The sequence below is a fragment of the Astyanax mexicanus genome, chromosome 16 (genome assembly GCF_023375975.1).
Source record: "Astyanax mexicanus isolate ESR-SI-001 chromosome 16, AstMex3_surface, whole genome shotgun sequence".
NCBI lineage: Eukaryota > Metazoa > Chordata > Actinopteri > Characiformes > Acestrorhamphidae > Astyanax > Astyanax mexicanus.
Window position 1 is genome coordinate 34182789 of NC_064423.1, and position 23329 is coordinate 34206117.

The 23329-nt window shown below is 34.6% G+C and overlaps 1 protein-coding gene across 2 annotated transcripts in view; it reads right to left on the minus strand.

Moving 5' to 3' along the window:
* The window catches only part of tpcn2 (two pore segment channel 2), a 139247-nt gene that overhangs the window by 113679 nt on the left and 2239 nt on the right, over nt 1-23329 (minus strand). For both annotated transcript variants that reach the window (XM_049465781.1, XM_007254629.4), the window contains exons 2-23: nt 19339-19394; nt 19158-19234; nt 17725-17902; nt 14417-14533; nt 13402-13508; nt 12785-12857; nt 11333-11432; nt 10390-10455; nt 10202-10266; nt 9949-10055; nt 8485-8566; nt 8285-8371; nt 7112-7231; nt 5888-5947; nt 5633-5761; nt 5478-5527; nt 5217-5316; nt 3552-3623; nt 3390-3463; nt 1145-1250; nt 961-1043; nt 785-866 (exon numbers count right to left, since the gene is read on the minus strand). In XM_049465781.1, the coding sequence (XP_049321738.1) occupies nt 785-866; nt 961-1043; nt 1145-1250; nt 3390-3463; nt 3552-3623; nt 5217-5316; nt 5478-5527; nt 5633-5761; nt 5888-5947; nt 7112-7231; nt 8285-8371; nt 8485-8566; nt 9949-10055; nt 10202-10266; nt 10390-10455; nt 11333-11432; nt 12785-12857; nt 13402-13508; nt 14417-14533; nt 17725-17902; nt 19158-19234; nt 19339-19394 (1991 nt within the window). The remainder of the gene's footprint in view (nt 1-784; nt 867-960; nt 1044-1144; nt 1251-3389; nt 3464-3551; nt 3624-5216; nt 5317-5477; nt 5528-5632; nt 5762-5887; nt 5948-7111; nt 7232-8284; nt 8372-8484; nt 8567-9948; nt 10056-10201; nt 10267-10389; nt 10456-11332; nt 11433-12784; nt 12858-13401; nt 13509-14416; nt 14534-17724; nt 17903-19157; nt 19235-19338; nt 19395-23329) is intronic.

Genomic DNA, 23329 nt, shown 5'->3' on the forward strand with positions numbered 1-23329 from the left:
ATGGAAAAAATTGAATACTCTTAATTTAAGAGTAAGTTTGTTAAATGTAAGATTGTGTGTGTGTGTGTAAATGTATTTAAAACTGTGCCCAGATATGGATTGGCACTGGGTAAATGCTGTAGTCCCCGATGCAGTCCTCCAGGTGGATGGTCGTTTCCGGTTGAGAGTACGCTGTCCGCTATTGGCTGCCACTTCTTACCGGTGTGTGGATTAGTGTTGATGTGTAATGTGCTTGTGTGTAAAACGTGTAAATTGTAAAGCGTTCTTGGGTTTCTAGACAGGCGCTATACAAGTTGAACTTCATTCATTCACTCACACAATCATCAGTCCACATTTAAAGCCAGTTTTGAATATTCTGCAAATTTACCCATACTACCATGTAAAAGGTCTCATTCCATTTTTTTATTTATTTTAAAATGTCTAGGTGTGATTTCTAGTATTAATGAATGCCACGTGAGGTGTTTTTGTGAAAAAAAAAGTGCTCCGATGTTTCTATTTAGCCCATCACTAAATTAGAGGTCTCTGAAGAAAGACAGGATTTCAGCTCTTGCTTATGAATATTCATAAATGCAAATATATCGCCTCTGATTGGCTAACAGCACTGCAGCAGAGAATGCAATCTGCCTTTTACATGTACTCTTAACACAAGAATATAATATAAGCTGCACACTTACATGAATTACTGACATACTATCAAGCTTTAATACATTACTACAGACAAACACCACACTTACTAGAGTATAACTGATAAAAGGGTAACTGATAAGTGTATACTACATCTTACCTCCAAAATGAGCGCCACAAACAGATTGACCCACATGACAGAAGAAGTGAGCCACCAGGATACAAAATACACTTTGGACCACCTACAAACACACAGTCATATTCTACATTACAGGCATGCAAAGACAAAATATGGTAGAAAAAGTAAAACTACAAATGCTGGATTTGCTGCCTTACTCTGTGGTGTATCTAGTGTAGGCATCCATGAAGACCTGCCAGTTATTCACCACCATAACATCATAAAGCAGGACTAGAGATGACTGAAAAGGAAGAAATAAACAACAATTAAAAGATGTTCTTGTCCTAGTTCATTAGATTGGATTTAACTGGATCTGACAGGAAATAGTAAAACAATACTCACAGCAAAGTCATCAAAGTTGTTGGGCCAGTACTCCAGCTGTTCATAGGAGCCACACTCCATGGTGTAGTTGGACGTACGGTTCTCAGTACTTGAATTGGAGACAGTGCTATAATGGAATATACATGATTTAAATACAAACATACAGACTATCTAGGAATAAAATAAAAAAAAAAAACAATAAGAGGTTAAAAGCAGTGGTAACAATATGGACATAATGCACATTTATGAGATTATAATATAATATTATATTAATCTTGAGAGTGGGGCTATAACACATTTTCATGACTGATACCAATACTGCAACCTTGAGGACTGTATGACAATACTGATATCAAATGGACACCATCTTTTAAGTAATCTAATTAATTGCATCAGTATTTTGGCCATTTCTGCAATGTCTGAAATACAGTTTTCATTCTAAAAGCAGTGTAATCTAAATGGTTTGTTTAATACTCTCTACATTAGGGGTTTCCCAATCTTTTGCAACTCACAGCCCACAAATATTTTACTTTCCGTTTATAACTAAATGCAGCACAAAGAAAACAGTAATTTTCTGTTCCTGCGTACGTGAAGCGTAGTGCTAGCTACTCACTGCTGTAATTTTGATTTATGCTTTCTTTTCTCAGTTCTCTCAATCCGAGATACAGTGGCTGCTTCACTTGTAGATGGCCCTGCTTCAGGGTCTTTTGTTGTTACTGGATCCCTGTTATTAACCATTTAATGATTTATTAATCAGAACCAAGGCACACTCCTATTTATGCTTCTCCTGTTTTGTACCAAATAACTGTGTTGATATTTATCCACTCTCCACTGACACATGACCCTTTAATAAAAGATAAAGTGAGAACCAGACTATAGCAGGAGCTGCTCTTTGTAGCTTTTTTTTTAGCTGTCCACAGTTCACACTGAGCTAAGCAAAGGGCTTCATATTAAACCCTGGAGATATTTTATTGGACGGAAGTAAGGTCACCATGCCCACTGCCTGTCTTTGGCAAGAAGTGTAAATTTGCTTTCCAGCACTGAGCAATGGAGAGATGGGGGCATGGAGCTCTACTGAATTCCTCTGGATTGAGTTGGAATGGGGTTTTTGATCCAGATAGAACATCATCCATCAACCAAAATCAGCACCGGACCTCATATCAAATGCATCACCTACTCTAAAAGCTTCCAGAAGGCGTGGAGGCTCGTTTTTATTTTCAGATAAGGAGCTTAAACTCCTTATTATTACCTAATTCTGGTCGATTTGACCTAAAATCAATATTACAATTAACTCAACAATTGAATTTTTTGATTTTGATAGATAAATTATCATTAAAAAAAATGCTCTGCTGGAGTTGCTCAGTTCGCTTAGTGTTAAAGTTCTCCTCTGTTAATTCTATACAGTTCATAAATGTTGGTTTAAAATATTTAATAAACTGCCCCATTAATCCTCCAGTCATTCGGCAAGCACCAATTTTGCAGGTTCCTTCTTAAAGTGTAAAGCCTCTACTAAGTCCTTAATAAGTACTAGTTAGTTTCAAACTACCTTTTACTAAATCCAGTTGCACCAACTAGTAACTCATGTGTAGAGTTACCGTTTGACACATGTATATGATGAAAACAAATGTGCAATGTCAATGAACACGTTACCATGGAAACGTGGTTGTCCACCAGCACTGACATTTGTTTTTATAATTTATGGTTATAAATATAAACAACTTTAACAGCATGTGTTACTGGATAATATATCTGATAATTTACAGCGTATAGCAGCGATTCTCAGCTGGTAGGTCAGTACCCACAAGTGGGTCAGGCAAAGCTTGTAACAAATGAATACAAGTAAAAAATAATTAACGCTCATCGTCTATATAGAGAAAAAAGTGACAGAGAGAATCTCTTACTAAAGTACTTTGAATACTCTCTCATTTTGTGGCCTTAATTATTTTGTGCAATTTTAATGTAGTGACTTTTGTACATTTAGTTGTCATGTTACTCCTTAGTTTCTTCTCAGTAAATTGCTTGTAAAAATTCACTTTGCATAAGTATTTATGTTTAAATTGTTTTTTTTGTTTGCTTTGTATTCTATAAAAGTGGGTCGTGACTTAATGACCATGAGAAAATGTGGGTCCTGGGCTGAGACCGGTTGAGAACCCCTAGTGTATATTAAATATGAGTGATATATTATTCGTATTATCTTTTATGATACATGCGACACTAACAATTTCTAACAAAAACATGATTTTTATCATGCAGAAATACACTGTACCTTGGGCTCCCAGGGGGACGAATGGCTCCATGGAACAGCCAGATCCCAATAACAGCATACACATAGTACACCACCTGTGTTAAACAACAGAGGAGACAAACATGTAAGAAGATTTGGTCCAGTCACTGCTGACACTAAAAATCACTATCTGAGGACACTCACCACCAGAATGCCAGCAAAAGCCCGTAGGTTTTTCACAAGGTCCACAAGAGTACTGGCCACCAAAGCCATCAACTAAAATACAAATGAGAAATAATACATTTTTAGTAATTATAATAATACATTTTTAGTAATTATAATTATTTATTACTACGTATCTAAAACAAACACATTCTGTATATATATATATATATATATATATATATATATATATATATATATATATATATATATATATATATATATATATATATATATATATATATAAATGGATGACCATACGTTTGCCATTATGCAAAAATGCACATTGTCAAAAAGCAATTCAGGATCAATCCACGTGATGCCATTTTATTTCAGTGAGGCCAAGGCTTAGAAACAGCTAAATAATGCAGTATTACATTTTGTCCCAATTATGGAACTGAAATATTAGAAAATCTATTATAAAACGCTAATAAAAGTAACTAGGCAAAACTTACATGTAAAACCAATTCATTTCAAAAGGAATTTGTTATGGATAAAACCTGATATGAACATTGTTTTTCTATCTGCTGTTGAATAATCTACAGAATATTCACTGTGTCAGTCAAAAGTTTGGACACACCTCTTCTCATTCAAATGTGTTTTCTTTCTCTTTATCGTTTTTTACATTTTAAAATTAAATACTGAAGACAATATTAAAGATATACTGGAAAAATACTGAATTATTTTGCAAACAAAAAGTGTTAAACAAACCTGAATATGATTTGTACTTCACACTGTATATAATCTACAATGTAAAAAAAAATTAAAGAAAAAAGAAAAACATTAAACGAGAAGGAGTGTTTTAAATTATTATTGGTCAATTTTATATTTAATTTTATTTGAATATAGTAAATCATTGGAGAAATCACTTAAAATGAATCCCAACACACTCAAACATATCAGTCATATCATAAAACTTATACACCATTACAAATCTAATGACTAAAGACTGAAGCAATTCACAACTTTTCTATTTTAAATGATGGTTTTAAAGAGATCACATCCACTATATGTAGTGTGAAATGTATTCAGCTGTGCTCAGAGCATGCAGTGCACAGTGTTATCCACAAGATGGTGACGAAGACTGTAAAGCGCACTTGTCTATTTAAACCATAGACTGTATATGAGTACTAACATACAGTCTATGATTTAAACCTAGGGTGTAATCAAACAGAATCTCATCCCAGGGAGACACATTTGCTAAAATTGATCAAAGCACACCCTTTAGTGACTTTGCACTATATTTGCGGAATTAGAGTTAATCACATTATTTTTCCAGAATTTCTCTCTGGGATCAATGGTGCGTGCGTGCACAACCTAAACCTTAATGTTACTCCACATTAAACATGCTCCCGAGAGGGGGTGCTTTTCATGGAGGGGGTGCAGATTTCGACATGCTTTCAAAATAAAAGTTTATTTTAAAACAATTTCTACTTTTTCTACGGTATCATTTTGAGGAGGGCAAATCCACCTATTTCTGAAATCCACCTAAATAATCTTTGACGGTTAAGCATCCCATATCTAACATTAAAACGTACATGAAGAAATGACTGAAATTCACACTGCTCAGTGGCTCATAACTATTAATTGCGTATTATAAGCAGGTACAGTTTTTCAAGTCTTTCATCTAAGGGTTGAGTTACTGACCTTGATTTCAGGAATGATCCTGAGGAAGCGGAAAACAATCAGCATGTTGGCGAGTCGCACCATCTCCCACAGTGACATCACTCCCCGCTGAGCCGGAGACCTGAGAACATCCCGAAATAAATAAAAAAAGTTTCACCTGCATCATAAATAATTTTTGACAAGTGCAATATTGGCCTTTGCAATTTAATACACAGAAATGCACAGATGATGTAATATGCTAATATTAAAGTATGAAGCTCAAAAAAGGAAAATCATACTCACGATGCCTGATAGGGAATTTTGTAAGTGGCAACAATAGCAATCTGAAGAACCTAGATGGTTTAAAAATGAATAAATAAATAAATAAAAATCACAGTTTGAACAATTCATTCATTCATTAATTGACCGATTTATTATTCTTCTAAAAACGATCATACCAGCAGAAGTACAGTGAAGACTCCATCAAAGATGTTATTTTTATAAGAGAGGTAACCTCTCCAACCAAAGGCAATCAGCTTGAGCACCATCTCTAATAGGTAGTAGAGGATAAAAGCACAATTGATGACCTAGATGAAAAAAATATATATTAACTTCTAGTTAGTGCATATTACCTAGAGCTAAGCAACAAAAAATGCATTCAAAGCTACTTATTTATATTTATACATTAAACTATCATGTAAACTGTCGGTTACCTCCATGTAGTAGTCATCCCTCTGAGATACAGTCTTTTCTGAATCCAGAACCAAAACCGTCTGTAAGACAAAACAGCACAATTTAGACACTTCCATTCTTCTGGAATCAGGAATTTTGCATAATTTATTTAAATTACAAAGCTAAGGTTCAATCTAACTTTGTGAATGTAACAGTAACACTGGCAACACAACAGCTTCCATTCATTTAGTATGCATGATCAAGGATTAGAAGCACAAGCCTGTAGTTTCTTAAAATAACCACAAGGTGCCACTATAAACCAATTGATCCTAACCTTGAGTTTTATTCACTGTCTGTCCTTTTTCCCAAATATATAGAGTTTTTGTAGAATATTTGCAAAAGCCGACACATATACCTATAAAACTTTACAGGAGCAGAAAAAGCAGGTTTCAATGAAAGTCTCTTTATATATATATATATATATATATATATATATATATATATATATATATATATATATATATATATATATAAATATATATATAAATTATTGAAAAAGCGACAGAAGAGGACAAAAAAAGACAATAGTAAAACTGGAAGGTAGAGAAAAAGACAAATCCAATAAATGAGAAAAGAAGAGCGTTGACAATGTCCAATATAAAAGCACAAAGAATAGACAAAACAAACGTACAAAACCAAATAAAGGGGTCCAGCCCCAAATTCAGTATTTCTTACTTTTTTCTGCATTTTTTCCCTTTCCCCAATCCTTCTGCCTTCCTCACTTAAATCCAACCCACTCCCCACCAACTTCACTCCCTTCTTATCATCTCCAATTTTTTTTATTATTATTAATTATACCACCCCCCCCCCCACTCTAAGCCCCATTAAACCCCTCCTATTTTGCATAGCACCTCGCCACCTCCCCCCACCCCTCCCATGTCAACCCTCCCCTAATGGGTAATGAAAGTCTATACCTAAAGGAGTTTATTCCAAGTATTTATTGAAAAAACACAATAAGGTTTTGGACAATGCCATGAAATAAACAAAGCACAACAATTAGGGAAATCTGGGTTTGGTATATTTTTCTTTGTAGTAACAATGCTGTTTTTAATGAGCACAGCTCATTAAACATTTAAAAGACAAATGAATAACAGTATATGATTTATAGCTAAAAAACATTATTACATTATAGAAATAATCTACTAAAAGCACACGTTTCCTTTCCTTTTGCGCTTTGTATATATAATATAAATACATCTACTTACACAGATGCAGATGACATTAGCCAGGGCTACCACATTTCCCACCACAGTGAGGTAGTAATGGCTGCAGGTGTTCTGGATCCACTGCAGAAATGGTGAGCTGTACTGTGGATTTGGTGGGTGCTGATGGCAAAAAAAAGAACTGATTATTTACAGGTGAAACTAGATAAGGCAAATAATACTTGCACATTATTAGCTTCACTTTTTTCCTTAGTCTGGGTCTTTGCGACAAAAAATCTCCTGAACTAGAGATGGCGAATAAAACTAGCTTATAGGAATTAGCTTATACATATGAGCAACTGTGGCCGTCTTCACTTTTTGTCCTTAGTTTGGTTCCAACCATAAACCTCCAGAACTAGAGATGGCAAATAAAACTTGAACACGAATAACTCGGGATTAACTGGGTACAAGAAACAAATACAGATATCTATGATTCATTAAGCAAACATATATATGGTGGGATGGTCCAACATAAACACCTAAGCCCCTCAGAAAGCATGTTTTTTTTATCCTGTTTTAAAAAAGGATTTGTTTGAAAATGTTAAAGATATAATGGACTTTCATGAAGGAAATGGGACTAAATATTAAGGTAAATCATAAATCCATAACTTACGTATATTTAGTGATCATTTGAACCCTAAAACAAAAGATGTTTATTGGTATATATTGTCTATAGTAAATTGTAAGTTGTGGAAGACTAGGTGTAAAATGATAATTAAACATTCAGATATCCTCTCACATAGTTATTGGACAAATAAGTGAATTAGAGGGACTGAAACGCTGGACCAAAAGGACCACAAAAAAAACCCTTGGACAAGTTTAGAACTGTAGAATATATTATTAATTATGTTTAGTTAGGAGTTGATCTGCATGTGATGAATATCTTCTATTATATATGACGGTTATAAATGTCATTGAAGTTAATGTATGTGATGGAACGTTATAATATTTTAAAATCTTTTTTTTTTTTAAAGTTTCTTTAAAAAAAGCAAAGGAAACTTGTAAATTTAGTTGTAAGTTTAATTTCCAATACTAATAAGGATCTCTTTAGCAAAAAAAAGCCGGTATGAATACGGATCTCAATCTTATATAAAAAAAACTAACCATCATTACATTTTAACGGGACAGAATTCACATATAACATTCTACACAATCACAATTAAGTTAAATTCTTACCTCTTTGATACGATCCTTGTCCAGTTCATCAAACAGCCTCTGAAAAGCTTCACCATCCATAAAACCAGCTGAGAACTGTCGAGCAGCCTGAGAAACAAAAAAAAGCAAATAGTATGAAACCCTATTCCAGCAAATCACTGCTGAATCCAAACACAATAAAACTCAATAAAAGATTATCTAGACGAGATCTGATGGCTCACCGTAACAACAGCTTGTCTATAGTAAGACTTCATCTGAACTCGACTCATGACTTCCAGCACAGTGTCCACTCGCACTTTCCCTCTAAAACAGAAAACAGAAGAACAACAGACATACAGTATATCACTTAGTGGAAGCTTACATTGATGAGAAAGGCCTCATACTGTTCTTCTAAAAATAAAAGTACATATCACTTTCACAATAATTAAATACAGGCCTGTCATGGTTAAGTTATTAACTTATTATACAATACAGCTTAATTAAGAAATTAAGAGACCACTTCAGTTTCTAAATCAGTTTCTCTAATTTTGCTATTTATAGGTTTATGTTTTAGTAAAATGAACACCGTTGTTTTATTCTATAAACTACAGACAACATTTCTCCTGAATTCCAAATAAATATATTGTCATTTAGAGCATTTATTGGCAGAAAATGAGAAATGGCTGAAATAACAAAAAAAGTTGCAGAGCTTTCAGACCTCAAATAATACAAAGCTTGTTCTCCTCCACCAGTCTTGCACACTGCTTTTGGATAACTTTATACCACTCCTGGTGCAAAAAATTAAGCAGTTCAGCTTGGTTTTATGGCTTGTGATCATTCTTCTTCCTCTTGATATGTTCCACAAGTTTTCCTCAATCAAAGAAATTCTTCAATTTTTAGTAATCTCTATTTTTAAACAGTTTGTATTTTTTACAGAGCTGTATATGGACAATACCGCAATAACTTTTTACTGACTTATAGTTCATTATGTTTTTCTTAGCAAAGAGAGTCTATTAACGTTAATAAATTGGTATATTCATACAACTCATTCAAGTTTTATTTATTTTATATATTTTTTTAAATAAAAAATTCAATTCTAATGTCTGAATGTTCTTAATTACGCAAAGGTAATTTCTCTTTAAAATGGTGTAAACTGATTTCTGTGCTATTATACACTGCATGACCATCTTTAGATTTGATTATGGAACAAATTCGCTGTGGAATTGCTTTCACAAGCTTCTGATATTTACATTAATTACAGCAATGAATCATATTTCAAAGGCTTTTACGGTAGAAACTAGGCATGATTGGTGCAGATACTGGTCTTTATGCGAGTAGCTCCTTCTATTCTGTTTTAAATTGCATTGAATGATAATGTCGATCCCAATCACACACAAAATCACCAGTTCTGAGGATGTATTATAGATATTTAAGTATATATTTAACTTTTGACACTTTATATACTTCATACACATACTCAAAAAATAGTAGTAACATTAGTACTTATTATGAAGTAGAGATTCAACAATATTTTTTACACAGAATAGCATTTTATCTACATTTCTTTTTAATAATAATTTGATTAAATACAACTATTGTTTCTTCTTCACCTAGAGATACGATATTGTTGAATATTTCATAGCCATTTTGTGCATCATGGTGATCAGGCTGACTGGGTAAATAAGATAAAAGATAGTGGGACTCACACGTGGCCCTCAGAGTCAATGCTGTGGCCCTGGACCTGACAACACAGCACCTCAAACGCTGCCCGGATTCCCAACCGCCTCCTTATTACAGACGTCTTCACTGACATCTATAACCAGAGAGTCAAGAGAGAGAACAACTTGGTTTAAAACTATTACTACTACTACTACTACTACTACTACTACTACTACTACTAATACAGAGCACAAGTAGCATAATTTATGTGAAAATCATTTAAATCAGCCAGTCACTCACCAGGAGATATCCCCTGAACTGATTGTATATAATAGCAGTGAGTAAATTCATCAAGATGTACGTTCCTGATAAAATAAACAAGGCAAAAAATAAAGGACATTAGTGCTTCGTATTAACTGGGTATGGGCTTCAAGTAGTTTAAATTGAGTGAGGAACATGCATTAATAATTGAAATCTATTAAACTTACCACACACGCTAAAAAGTATAAAAAATAAAGCATAGCCTCGGTTCAAAGAGTATGCAGGAACCATCACTGTTGAGAAAGAATAAAAAAATACATAAAAATTAGACAAGTTAACTTTATGCCCTTAATGATCTACTGAAGCTTCTGGTAAAGCATGTTTAGAGTCACTGTATTTTACTAAAGATTTTTAATTTAACTCAACCTGATTGTGCTATCTATACAAGCTAACAGAGAGATTTCCACCTAGCTAATGTGTAAAATAAAATGCACCAGAAAAGTAGAACCAATGGTGCATCATCCTTTGTTCAAACTAACCAATACATAACTACAATAAGCAGAGAATGTTTATGATAATCTCCCTTTGTTAATATAGAAAATGCCTAAAACTATTGAGAATAGGGGTGTGCCATATCGTATCGCACGCGATAATATCGCCAACATTTTTAAATATCGTGAACGATATTATACCCTAAAAATATCGTGCCATATCACCCACCCTAATTATCAGGGTACTATTTTTTTTGCTGTTTTTAGCAAAACAAAAATTCACACTGTTCTCATTTCCCATTTTATATCTAATAGATACAGATTATATCTGTCCAGTACCAGTCCAGAAGCCATTTAAAAGCTTTGATTGGTTAAAACTGCTGTCAGATAAGAGTTCTGTAGCAACTAAAAAACACAGACTAATGCTTTAACTTAGTTGCTGTTTTTTTTTTTTTATTTAAGTAAATTTATAAAATAAATTATTACACTTACAATAGCTATGATATATATTTCCTGATTAAAAATGATGTAATTATTTACATGCATTTATTGTCAATCCTTCTCTGAAGGGTTAGAAGGGCCTCACTGCACACCACTGCTAAATATAATGTATTTGCCACCTAATATGACAATGAAAAACATATTAAATATATCATTTGAAATGTGATTCTAATCTTACCATCTGGATTATTAGCTGTTGTGAGCAGCACAAGCAGAGAGGATAAGGCTTGTGGCAGGTTTCTGAAGTAAGCCTGCCATTCCCCATTCTTCTCTGGTTCCTGAATTAATTTCAAATAAATAAATAAAATAATCGGACAAGAACACATCACAGGATATCAACAAAAAGCAAAAGAATAAGAATATCAAGAAAGGCTTTTACTTTAAAAACTAATCTTATATTGCAAATTAATTCAATTATCTGGCCTTGGCATTCATTCCTAAACACATTTTATAATTAATAGTGTGCTATAAATTGCCTTTGTGCCTTTAAGGGGACATAAAATGGAACTGTATGCACCACAATAAGAGTTCAGTTATGAGAGTTCAGGACAAAGAAGAAAGACACTATACAGCTTATGCCCTGTTGAGTTTTTTTTTTCTCAAGGAAAATGCAGCAGAAAAACAGACTGATTTCAAAACCCAAAACTGTTACATCAAGATCTTGACTAATATCCTAGCACTTCATGCTCTTCAAAGAGCACTTACTCTCCCCTAACACCTCTAACAAACTAACTACTTCTAACCTCATTTCCTTCTTCCCCTCCTTCACTCCTCTATCCCACTATTTCACTTTAACCTCCTTTAGGCCCTATCCAAAAATGTGTTTTACCTTTAACTTCTATTACTTTTTGTACTTCACCATTGTAAGTCGCTTTAGACAAAAGCGTCTGCCAAATGTAATGTAATATCATATACACCCACATAATATACACATAGCCAGACCACTAGAGAAAGCATTTTGAGGCTAAATGTAAGAGCTACTTCAGGATAATATGGAAGCAAGTTTGAAAAATGTTATCCAAAAGCAGTGTGTAAAACTGGTGGAGGAGAACATGCCAAGATAATTGAAAACTGTGATTAAAAACCATTTTTTTCCAACTTTATGAATATGAACTTGTTTTCTTTGCACTATTTGAGGTCTCAAAGCTCTACATCTTTTTTGTAATTTCAGCCATTTCTCATTTTCTGCAAATAAATGCTCTAAATGACAATATGTTTATTTGAAAATTGGGAGAAATGTTGTTTGTAGTTTATAGAATAAAACCACAATGTTCATTTTACTCAAATGTATATCTATAAATAGCAAAATCAGAGAAACTGATTCAGAAACTGAAGTGGTCTCTTTTTTTTTTTTCAGCGCTGTATGTTTGATAATGTTTGTTATAATACAGGATAGAGACTCTGCTTTTATTGGCTAGTCTAGCCTGTTTTGTTCCCCACAAGCAAATAAAAGGGTGGCAAAGAGCTAATAAAACTGCATCTAAGCACTTTTACTCCAAATCACTTTTTACTCTTTATTCACAGATTAACTATAATTACAAAAAATAACTTAAAACACTCAATAATGCATCTTTGGCACTCTAATGGTTCTGTGTGAAGAGAGTAGAAGGCAGGTCAATAATGTTTTTACCTCTGATTTGGGAAAGATCAGCATTCCAACCATGGTAAATAAACACAGGTGCAGTGCCAGCAGCAGGATCACACTGTAAAGAGTAAAAAAATGCAAGGTTTAGAAGGTTTAGGTTTTGTTTAGAAAAGCATTTTTTTAAAAAAACCTTTCCAGAACATTTTCCCAGATCCCATATATAACATACATAATGCAAGTAGATACAAGCATTTAAAAAAAAACAGTACTACTCAAAATGTACTACTATATTCACATCTACTCTAAGACGCATATCCTTCTGTAATTCTGCGGCAGAAAATGTACCCATATTATCAAACTCTGACACATTGGTAACACACTCACAAAAACAACAGTTCAGAATAAAAATAAAGAAACAAATATTGCACGAACAAGCTACAATATGCACTCAGTAAGACCAGAGACATTTTAAGCTAGTGTGACACAAATATTTACAGAACATTTCCATAAATGTCTCCAAATTTCCAGGTTTTCCAGATTGTCTGGGAGGAATGGGATACCTGAATATGTAGAGTGCTGAATCATGCATGAATATGTATGGAAGACACTTGCTTTCATTTCCATTTGAAGAAATATAAGCTTCTGTTAGTTAACGCAGTTACCTTGCTATCTCTGGGAGAGTCCTCTTGATACATTTTAGAGTTTTCTTCATTAAGGACGAGTTTTGCAAGAGGAAAAATGGGCGAAGCAATCTTCTAACTCGTATGGTCTGCAGGTGAATTCAAGAAAACACACATTAACCAGAAAAACAAGATCAACAGGATGCTCTGTAGCTTAAGCAGGAATGCTCTTTTAAAAATACTGGAGATTTTTTTTTTACTAGTTTGCACAGCAGCCAACACACAACTAGTGATTTCTAGTATAAGTACTGTATACAAATGTGCAAATATTATGTGTGCATCAAAATTAAATAAATATATTACATTTAATGAATAAATGATTAAATTTGAAGATAAAATGATGCACTGAATACAATCAAATCCTCACAGCAATACTTTAAAACCAAGTAGAAAGGTTTCCCATAGTCTCTGAGTGATCCAGCGGGCTAAGCGCTGCCACTATGCTCAGGATTTTGCCGGTTCGAATCCTGTTCATATAGCTTGCCTTTCACTATCAAAGCCCTGAGAAATCACAATTGGCTCTCTCTGGGTGGGTAGATGGTGTTCTCTCTCCACATCACTCTAAAGGGTGATGTTGATCAGCACAAGGCATCTGTGAGCTGATGTATCGGAACTGCGTCGCTGCGCTTTCCTCCAAGAGCGCTGTGATGATACTCGGCATTGCTGCTTCAGCAGCAGTTCAAAAAGAGGCGGTGGCTGACTTCACATGCATCAGAGGAGGCATGAGCTAGTCTTTACCCTCCTGGTGTTGGGGAATCACTAGTAATGGGGGTAGGGGGGATTCTTAATGAGTAGGGTGGGTAATTGGCCGAGTAAATTGGGGAGAAAATGAGGAGAAAAAAAAAATATATATATATAGAGATTTCCCATGGACAGAAGCAACTGTTCCTCCAACAATAACAGGACAAAACTCTTTAATACTCTCGGCCTTTACTTAAAGCAAAAACACCTAGCCTGAATGTTGAGAGAAACCAGACGCGATAAGTGTAAAACTCACCTCATTACACAGCATTGAAACAGTGATCGTCCAATCAACGACTGAGGCTGCGATTACTAACACATAGCCAATCAGCCATTTGTTTGTGCAGAATTCCTCCCAGCCAATCAGATGACTCTGTAGAATTTTAAAGGGTATTAACAAAACACACAATATAATAAATACAAAATTCACGACTATTACACTGACATGGCAAAAGTCACGGGACAGAAGTATGTAAATTGATCAAGACATTTTACCACAGGAGACAGCTTGGGAATTACAACATGTGTACAAATTGTGAGGTGCTATCTTGTGAGTGAGGTTGAATACTGGCCAGCGTGGTTGTGGCAAGGTTACTTAATTTTTTGAGTTTGAGTAAGGCCTGATTTCTGAGGTTTTGTGGGAATTTAATTATTTAAATATTTTTATCGGCTTTTTTTAGATTTAATGCAAACATTATACATTCCACAAGATACACTCCAAAGAAGAACAACAGTAAATAATACAAAAAAGTGACACAATAATGACAATAAAACAATACCAACAACCCTTACAGTAGCATCATACTTAATAATATTATTATTATTGTTGTTGTTATTATAACAGACAAATTATTAAATTATTACAACCCCTGGCAAAAAGTATGGAATCACCAGTCTTGGATGAGCACTCCTTCAGACATTTCATTCTGTAAAACAAACTCTGATCAAAAACATGATACAATAATAAGGTAATTCCAAAGTACAACTTGTTGGCTTTCAGGAACACTCAAAGAAATGAAGAAAAAACATTGTGGAAGTCAGTGAATGTTACTTTTATTGACCAACCACAGGGAAAAAAATATGGAATCACTCAATTCTGAGGAAAAAAGTATGGAATCATGAAAAACAGATAAACAAAAGATGATTCAAAATACATCACTAGTATTTAGTTGCACCACCTTTGGCTTTTATAACGGCTTTCAGTCTCTGAGGCATGGACTTGATGAGTGACAAACAGTATTCTGCATCAATTTGGTGCCAACTCTCTTTGATAGCAGTTGCCAGATCAGCTTTGCAGGTCGGAGCCTTCTTGTGGACCATTTTTTTCAATTTCCACCACAGGTTTTCAATTGGGTTGAGATCTGGACTATTTGCAGGCCATGACATCGACTGAATGTGTCTTTCTCCAAGGAATGCCTTCACTGTTTTTGCCCTATGGCACGATGCATTGTCATCTTGGAAAATTATTTCATTATCTCCAAACATCTGTTCAATTGAAGGGATGAGAAAACTGTCCAAAATGTCAATGTAAACTTGTGCATTGATAGAAGAATTAACCACAGTCATCTCCCCAGTGCCTTTGCCTGACATGCAGCCCCATATCATCAAGGACTGTTTTCTTCAGGCAGGCCTCTTCATAAATCTCACTGGAACGACACCAAACAAAAGTTCCAGCATCATCACCTTGTCCAATGCAGATTCTTGACTCATCACTGAAGATAACTTTCATCCAGTCATCCACAGTCCATGATTGCCTCTCCTTAGCCCACTGCAGTCTTGTTCCTTTAAGTTTAGGTGTCAATGATGGTTTTCTTTTAGTTTTCCTGTATTGAAATCCCATTTCCTTTAGGCGATTTCTTATGGTTCGGTCACATACATTGGCTCCAGCTTCTTCCCATTTATGCTTCATCTGTTTAGTTGTACTTTTTCGGTTTTCAAGACAAATGGCCTTAAGTTGCTTGTCTTGACGCTTTGATGTCTTTCTCGGTCTACCAGTACGCTTGGCTTTAACAACCATTCCATGCTGTTTGTATTTGGTCCATATCTTGGATACAGCTGACTGTGAACAGCCCACATCTTTAGCAACCATGCGTGAAGAGTTACCTTCTTCAAGAAGTTTCACAATCCTCTCTTTTGTTTCAAGAGACATTTCTCTTGTTGGAGCCATGGTTCTTGCCACTCTAATTCGTCCAGCAGCCCTCCAAGGTGTCATGACTGCAGGTGTTTTTAACTGCAGACTAACGAGCAGATCTAATCTGAGGCAGGTGTCCATTTAGGGAAAGGAAATTGACTGGGTGTGTCCTTATTTTCTACCTTCAATTTGAGTGATTCCATACTTTTTTCCTCAGAATTGAGTGATTCCATATTTTTTTCCCTGTGGTTGGTCAATAAAAGTAACATTCACTGACTTCCACAATGTTTTTTCTTCATTTCTTTGAGTGTTCCTGAAAGCCAACAAGTTGCACTTTGGAATGACCTTATTATTGTATCATGTTTTTGATCAGAGTTTGTTTTACAGAATGAAATGTCTGAAGGAGTGCTCATCCAAGACTGGTGATTCCATACTTTTTGCCAGGGGTTGTATATTTAAGGCTTTCAGAGACTGTCAGTTACTCCATATGTAGGTGTATTCATGTGTCTTTGGTGGGGAATTCTAGATGAAAATAATTCAAAAAATGGCTGCCACACCTTGTAAAAACAGATCCTCTAGTGGAATTTTTCAATGTGTTGTGGGCATTTAACAATCATGAATCCACAGTGTTGTGTGTGTGAACTGGGATAATAACATAGAAGGCATTACCACCCACAGTAGACAGCACAGTGATTCATGATCATCATAGACTTTATAGCTGGACAGAGCATCGTCTCTCAAAAGTGAAGCCACCACAGGTCGGGCGCCCCCTGCTGTTCGGTTTCAGAAAGCTGTGTAACTCCACCCATTACCATAGGTTTCAATGGCAAAACAGACAACTTTCAATCACGTTTTTTTCTAATATACTGTAATTCTACCTCCATTATTTAAATGTAACAGCTAGTGTAACCTCTGCTTATATCGTCACATTTTTATATCCCCACAGAATTCGTTTTTAAGAAGGTTATTCAGCTATATTCAAAAAAGGTGTGGTTATGGTAAAAGGGCTGGTTATGGGCGGGACCAATAACGGACCGTCAGCTCCGCTCCGCCACGCTCTGCAGCCTGTGACCGCGAGGCAGCCCTCAGGGGCGGGGTTATTTAAATGAGTAGGCTGTCTCTCCACAGTCTTTCACCCTCCTCTGGTCTCTACTGCGCAGAATCGGGTGTCAGGATCGCCAACACGGCGGAAGATTTTGGCTTCATTGAATGAATGGGAACGGCGACACGGCGTCTATCTTTTTTTACAGTCTCTGATGATCATGACTATCAAAGTCTGGCTAGAACTGTTTGTGCAAACAGACAATCTACTCCGGCAGAAATCACATCCACATTAACTCATATTCTGAACTTCTTTAGCTTCTATAGAGCATTGAAAAAGTCATGACTTTTGGAATGTCAGTGCATTTACACAATATTATTTACAGGTGTACCTTGACAGCAACATCCGTGATGAAGATGAGGAGGCAGACCAGCTCTATAGCCTCAGTCAGTCCACAGGGGGGCTCCCACGCTGCAGGTCTGAAGCGAGGGTCTGATGTGTGAGTGACTGAGGAGGGTTTCTCCACAAAGGCCAGAGCCAGGATCACAGCAATAGTTAAACCGAGACCCCTAGATCACACGTGCAGAAAACACACAACAAAGGATTTAAATGTTTAGACAAAAACTAACAATCAAATACTTGATTAAGACTAAAGGCCTGTTTATGCTTCTGCATCAAACCAATGCAAAGTCTACACTGTTGCTGATGTGAGAGGCCTATAGTGTTGTATTTAGTATTTAGATGCACAATATACTTCATGGAAGGACATGAACACAGATACTATGAGCTATTATAATCACAATATTTCAGGGTATTTTTGTAATACATTATTCTTATGACAAAACATTTAATTCTTTTTAAAATTAATTCTTTAAAAAAAGAATTTTATATATATTTTTTTTGTAAATCCAACAGTTTAATACTTCCAGTAGACACAAAAGAAAATAAAGTCTATTTTGAAATCAGTAAATATCTGTTTACTTCTATAAATGTTGATTCTTAATTTTATATATTAGAAAATAGAACAAGACTGTTACCAGATTTATTTTTCCACACAATAGTGAAATTTTATAAAATCTAATTACATACTTTTCCATACTTGCATAGAAACCTTGAAACATGAAGGATAAGCTGAGATTTATAGAATAAGATTAAAATATTTGCTTAAATTAGCTTAACATCTAAAAATCTTACAAATAAAACTACTTCAGGCTGTACGTTTGCTTCATTTGCATAAAAAAAAAAAAACATAAGGCATGTGGATACAGTGAGCCGTGAGATGCAGAACGGTGACAAAAAAATACAATTATTGACCTACAATATATCGTTTCACCATTAATATCGCAATGTACAAATATGCAAAAGCCACATTGCAGAAAGTTCTATATTTTGTGTAATGTTAAATTAAAATTTAAAACCCATTTGCTGCTTGATACAAATAATTTACACTGTTCAAATTTTGAACAATATGCACCAGATTAAAGATAATATCCGCACAATACTATTAATTTATTCCAATCATTAATACACAAATTGCATTTTTAACATTGTAATATGCAATGTATTTTTTTTTTCAATATTGTGCAGCTCTCCATTCGATTACAAGTATAAACACACAGAGCAGTGTAGGGCAATCGCACAATGACAAGACAATGTGTTGACTCAACGCACAACTATAAACCAGCCTGAAGGCGTAATGAGCGTGACTACACATAGGCTAAGGTACAGATTTGACGGAGAAACATAAACCTGACAAATAACTGACATCAGAAGTTGGCGCCAAGTTTTGACTAAGGTTCTTTATAAGGGCAAATGGATGCTTACCACTGACATATCCTGGAGTAGTACCATCTGTACAACCGTAAAGATCCAGAGTCAACCTTGTGATTGATGGACCGATACTGTATAAAAAATAAATAATAATACATTTAACAAACCATGAAAACAAAAACAGAGGTTAAAGTAAGCAGTGCAAAATGAAAAGCATTAGCAGTGTATTTATTACCTGAATGGCATCTTCTATAAATACAACCGCTTGCTGGATATAGAGATCCCCATCATCTGAACAGAGGAGAACAAAAACAGCACTTTAAATAAACAGAAGAACTCCATTTATACAACATCTGCACTTGAGATTTTGAATTCCCATGATTTCAAAAGAAATAATAAACGAGCAGGTAGCCAACACTTTTGTCAATACAGTGTATTTTTGTCTATGTTGGATTAGGTAATCATAGCAGAGTCACACGGGTTACAATAGCACTTGTGAAAGTAATAAAACATTCTGTGAATCTACATTATACTGATAACATTAAGACTACCATACAGGTCAGAGAGTTCACAATAAATCTGTGTGGGTTGGGTTTGTGTCGGAGAGGTTTTTGTTAAAATATAAATCAATGGAAGATAATGTTTTACTCAGATAAGTAAAAAAACGCAAAAATAAAATAAGATCAAATATTGCATTACATGCGGGTCTAAAATTTTAAAATTTATTGAGGTTACTGCCTTTCCTCATCTATCCTAAATAAAAAATATATAACTATTCTCATTTTACCTAAAAACAGATCCTGGGTTGGGTCATTCACAATCAGCAAAAGTTGGTAATTATAATTAGGTTTGGTTGGAACAATCAATTCTTTCTCAGTCAAATAATCTATCAATTACTGAAACAAATAATCCATTTTTCAGATTAAGCTTAATTTTCATGCATTTGCTAACTAAAAAATGTCAACATTAAAAGGACGTGCACAGTAGCTGCTCTAATATATATTATTAAAAAAAACTATTAGTCCATTACATTTACAATAATAAGAGAAAATTTGTATTTCGCAGTCTGGCAGACTAATACATAGACCTAGGGATGTTTAATTAGGGATGGGAGGTTAACTGAATTAATGTGATTTTCAAAATAGGATAATGAATACTGCACATTTTTACATAAAGAAGCTCCAGAGTGAATCTTAGTAGATGGATATTTGTTTCTGTTAGAAACTTGTGAAGAACTCTTATGTGCAACGATTTTCATATCTTACACTTTTCCTAAACAGAAATACAAGGATGTTATATTTTAACTGTTTTTATTATAAAAGTTGCATGTAAATTTGAAGGGGGCTGCTTAATATTCATAAAAAAAAAGAAATAGTTAAAATGAAATAGCTTGAATCAAGATTTGCTTGTACATTCGTAGAAAAATTGGATTTAATGTTTAATTCACCGTCTTGTGTAATTAAAAAACATAATCCATAAGGTAGTAAAGATTTACACCCCAACCAAAGTAATACACTAAGTTTAAATACAAAATAAAAGCATTCTTTGGCACATAAGATTAAGATTAATTCATTTCTAATATTACACACTATATAATCATATAATATTCCCAGGACATTACAAATATTTCCAAGAAATCTGAGTAATGTTCATGACTGGAAAACTAGTCTATAAATGTCATTTTTTTCCAGGACATGTGGGAACCTTGATTTATTGTAGTGACTAACCTATATCTCTTATCAGTCTCTAGCTTATCAGTCAGACAATTATTATACTGCTTGTAGAAAAAAATATTACTGACTTTCCACTGTTATTAGAAACCAATGGGCCTTAAATGTATGAACCGACTGCACTTCTGTTGAATTTAGGTTTAAACTTTGATTTAAGGCATTCTTACATGCAGTTTAGATCAATCTAGCAAAGTACACCTGATAACTAAATCGGATTTAGGTCAGATCACATTCTCAGAACAATCGAACTGTGTCAGCTTCAACCGAGTCCAGACCAGGGCAACCTCCTCTCCTGGGTGTGAGCATTTTTTGATCTGTTAAACTAAATCTGAATGTGATTGTGACTGTATTCACATTGTATTCAAACAGAGTTCAGCTTAACCAGACTGTAACGTGTATTTATAAGAACACTATTAGTTACCTAAAGGTCACTTCTTCTCTGAAATTCTAAATAGAAACATGCTTCTGATTAAGGCTGCGCGATATTGTAACAAAAAAAAACAACCTTTTAAGATGATTAGGGTATTGTGATTTTTTGCTGCTATGCGATTTTTATTGTGATATTAAAAAAAATATGTATTGTCTCTTACGCAACAATAACGCACAAAAATCTGACCACATAAAAAATAACTATCATGTGATATCGCAGTCTATTTTACATTTGTTTTAATATTTACTTCATTTACTTAAAATTGTTTTTTTTTTACAGTGTATGCGAAGCACTAAATATGACCATTTTTGTTGTTACTTTATTTTTGTTACTTTTTGTATTTTTTTGCACTATTATTTAAAACAAAATCAATGTTTCGGTAAGTTACTGTTTACAAAATAGACAAATGTTTATAATATTTATTTGTTGCTGTAGCATATTCTTGAAATTATTAAAAAATAATAATTGTTTTGTCATATCACCAAGATTACATTATCAAGAGTGTTATGGTATGTTAAGGTCATACTGCCCATCCCAAGTGCATGAGTTTTTAAAAGATTTCAACAGAAGTCAATGATTCAACATGCCATGTCTCTAAATAATGCTCACTTTGTATCAAAAACATAATTAAAAATATCATAATGGGCAGACAAACTTCCTCTATAGATTTTCATGGGAAATAAAACTTTGTGGCAGAATTTGACTATGTGCGTGCAAACATTGTGATGACGGTGCTAAAACAATACATTGTCTAGAACTACTTCTGAGTCACTTTTCACAGTTTCAAATGTCAAAGCTCAGCTAAAACCAAATAAGCATTACTCAACTCTGCACAAAAGATAGTGAGAGGGTCAGAAACCTGCATTTAACTAGACTGAGGCATATCAAGCCCAAACTTACAGTGAAAACTCTCTCTAAAAGACTCCTCTGTCCTCCAAAGCTGATACCTAACAATTTTACATAACTTCACTCAAGGTGAAATACCTGTGGAGGAAGCAAATCACTGCCAGGGAGAACACAAAGACTCATCTGTCTGATGGGATGGAGCTAAAATTCACAAAAATGCAGCACAAACATCTCATCGCTGTCTGCCAGTCGCTCTGGATCCAGTTGCTCTGGATAAGAGAATCAGCTAAATGCCATTTAATTGGATGTAAAAATAAATGAAAAAAAGCATAACATTCTACAATTCAAGCCATGTAGCTGATGACAACAGGATGTAGTAAAGTTCTTTAGTCTACTCACTAAACTGTAGCGTGAAGCCCAAACCAACCAGCCCAATGTACAGAATGTAACAGAGACACAAACCTTTGCCATTTCATTTATGCAATGGGGGAAAAAAAAAAGTGTCAAAAGGTAGATAGCTCCAGTCCTTTCTTTTACCAGATATGTATATACTGGAGTAGTCATAGGTGAAACAAGGGAGCCATGATGAAATGAACGCATCCAGTCATCCTGTCCAGGAGGGGGGTAGACCACCCACACTAAAATTGCATTGGCTGTAGAGAAAAACTGATTTTTGTAGAGAAGAGGCCAATCTAAACTTTATCTGTGTTTTGCATGCACTTCATGAATATGCACACATGGGAGCGACTTTACCTCCCTTTGCTTCTCTTTCACTCACGCAGGTAAAAAAAAGTCTGTGTCGCCTGCGTGCACTTACTAGATTCAGAGAGGTTTTATCTGACTTGCAGGCATCAGGGAGCAGTTATTGATATGCTTTAGACTCCCGCGACTACCGGGAGACTTAAGATGTCTGCAAACGGAATGAACAACTCTAAAAACAGTGTTCTGTAATGTGCATCATATTCAATATGTGCTAAAAGATTTATTTAGTTTGGTTTTAGATAAAAAAAAAACTAAATTTTTTATGTTTCCATACTGAGCACTATGCTGTTTTTCCACAGTCACAAATAACCTTACAGTAGAAGGGGATAAAATATGAGTATGCAAATTAAGGACAGGTCATAATTTTAGTTCACCTCAATCAGAAGTCATAGAAATTACAGTTGCTGTTGTGCTAACCCAGACTTTGCCCTCCCATCTCGTGAGTCATTGTGTTAGAG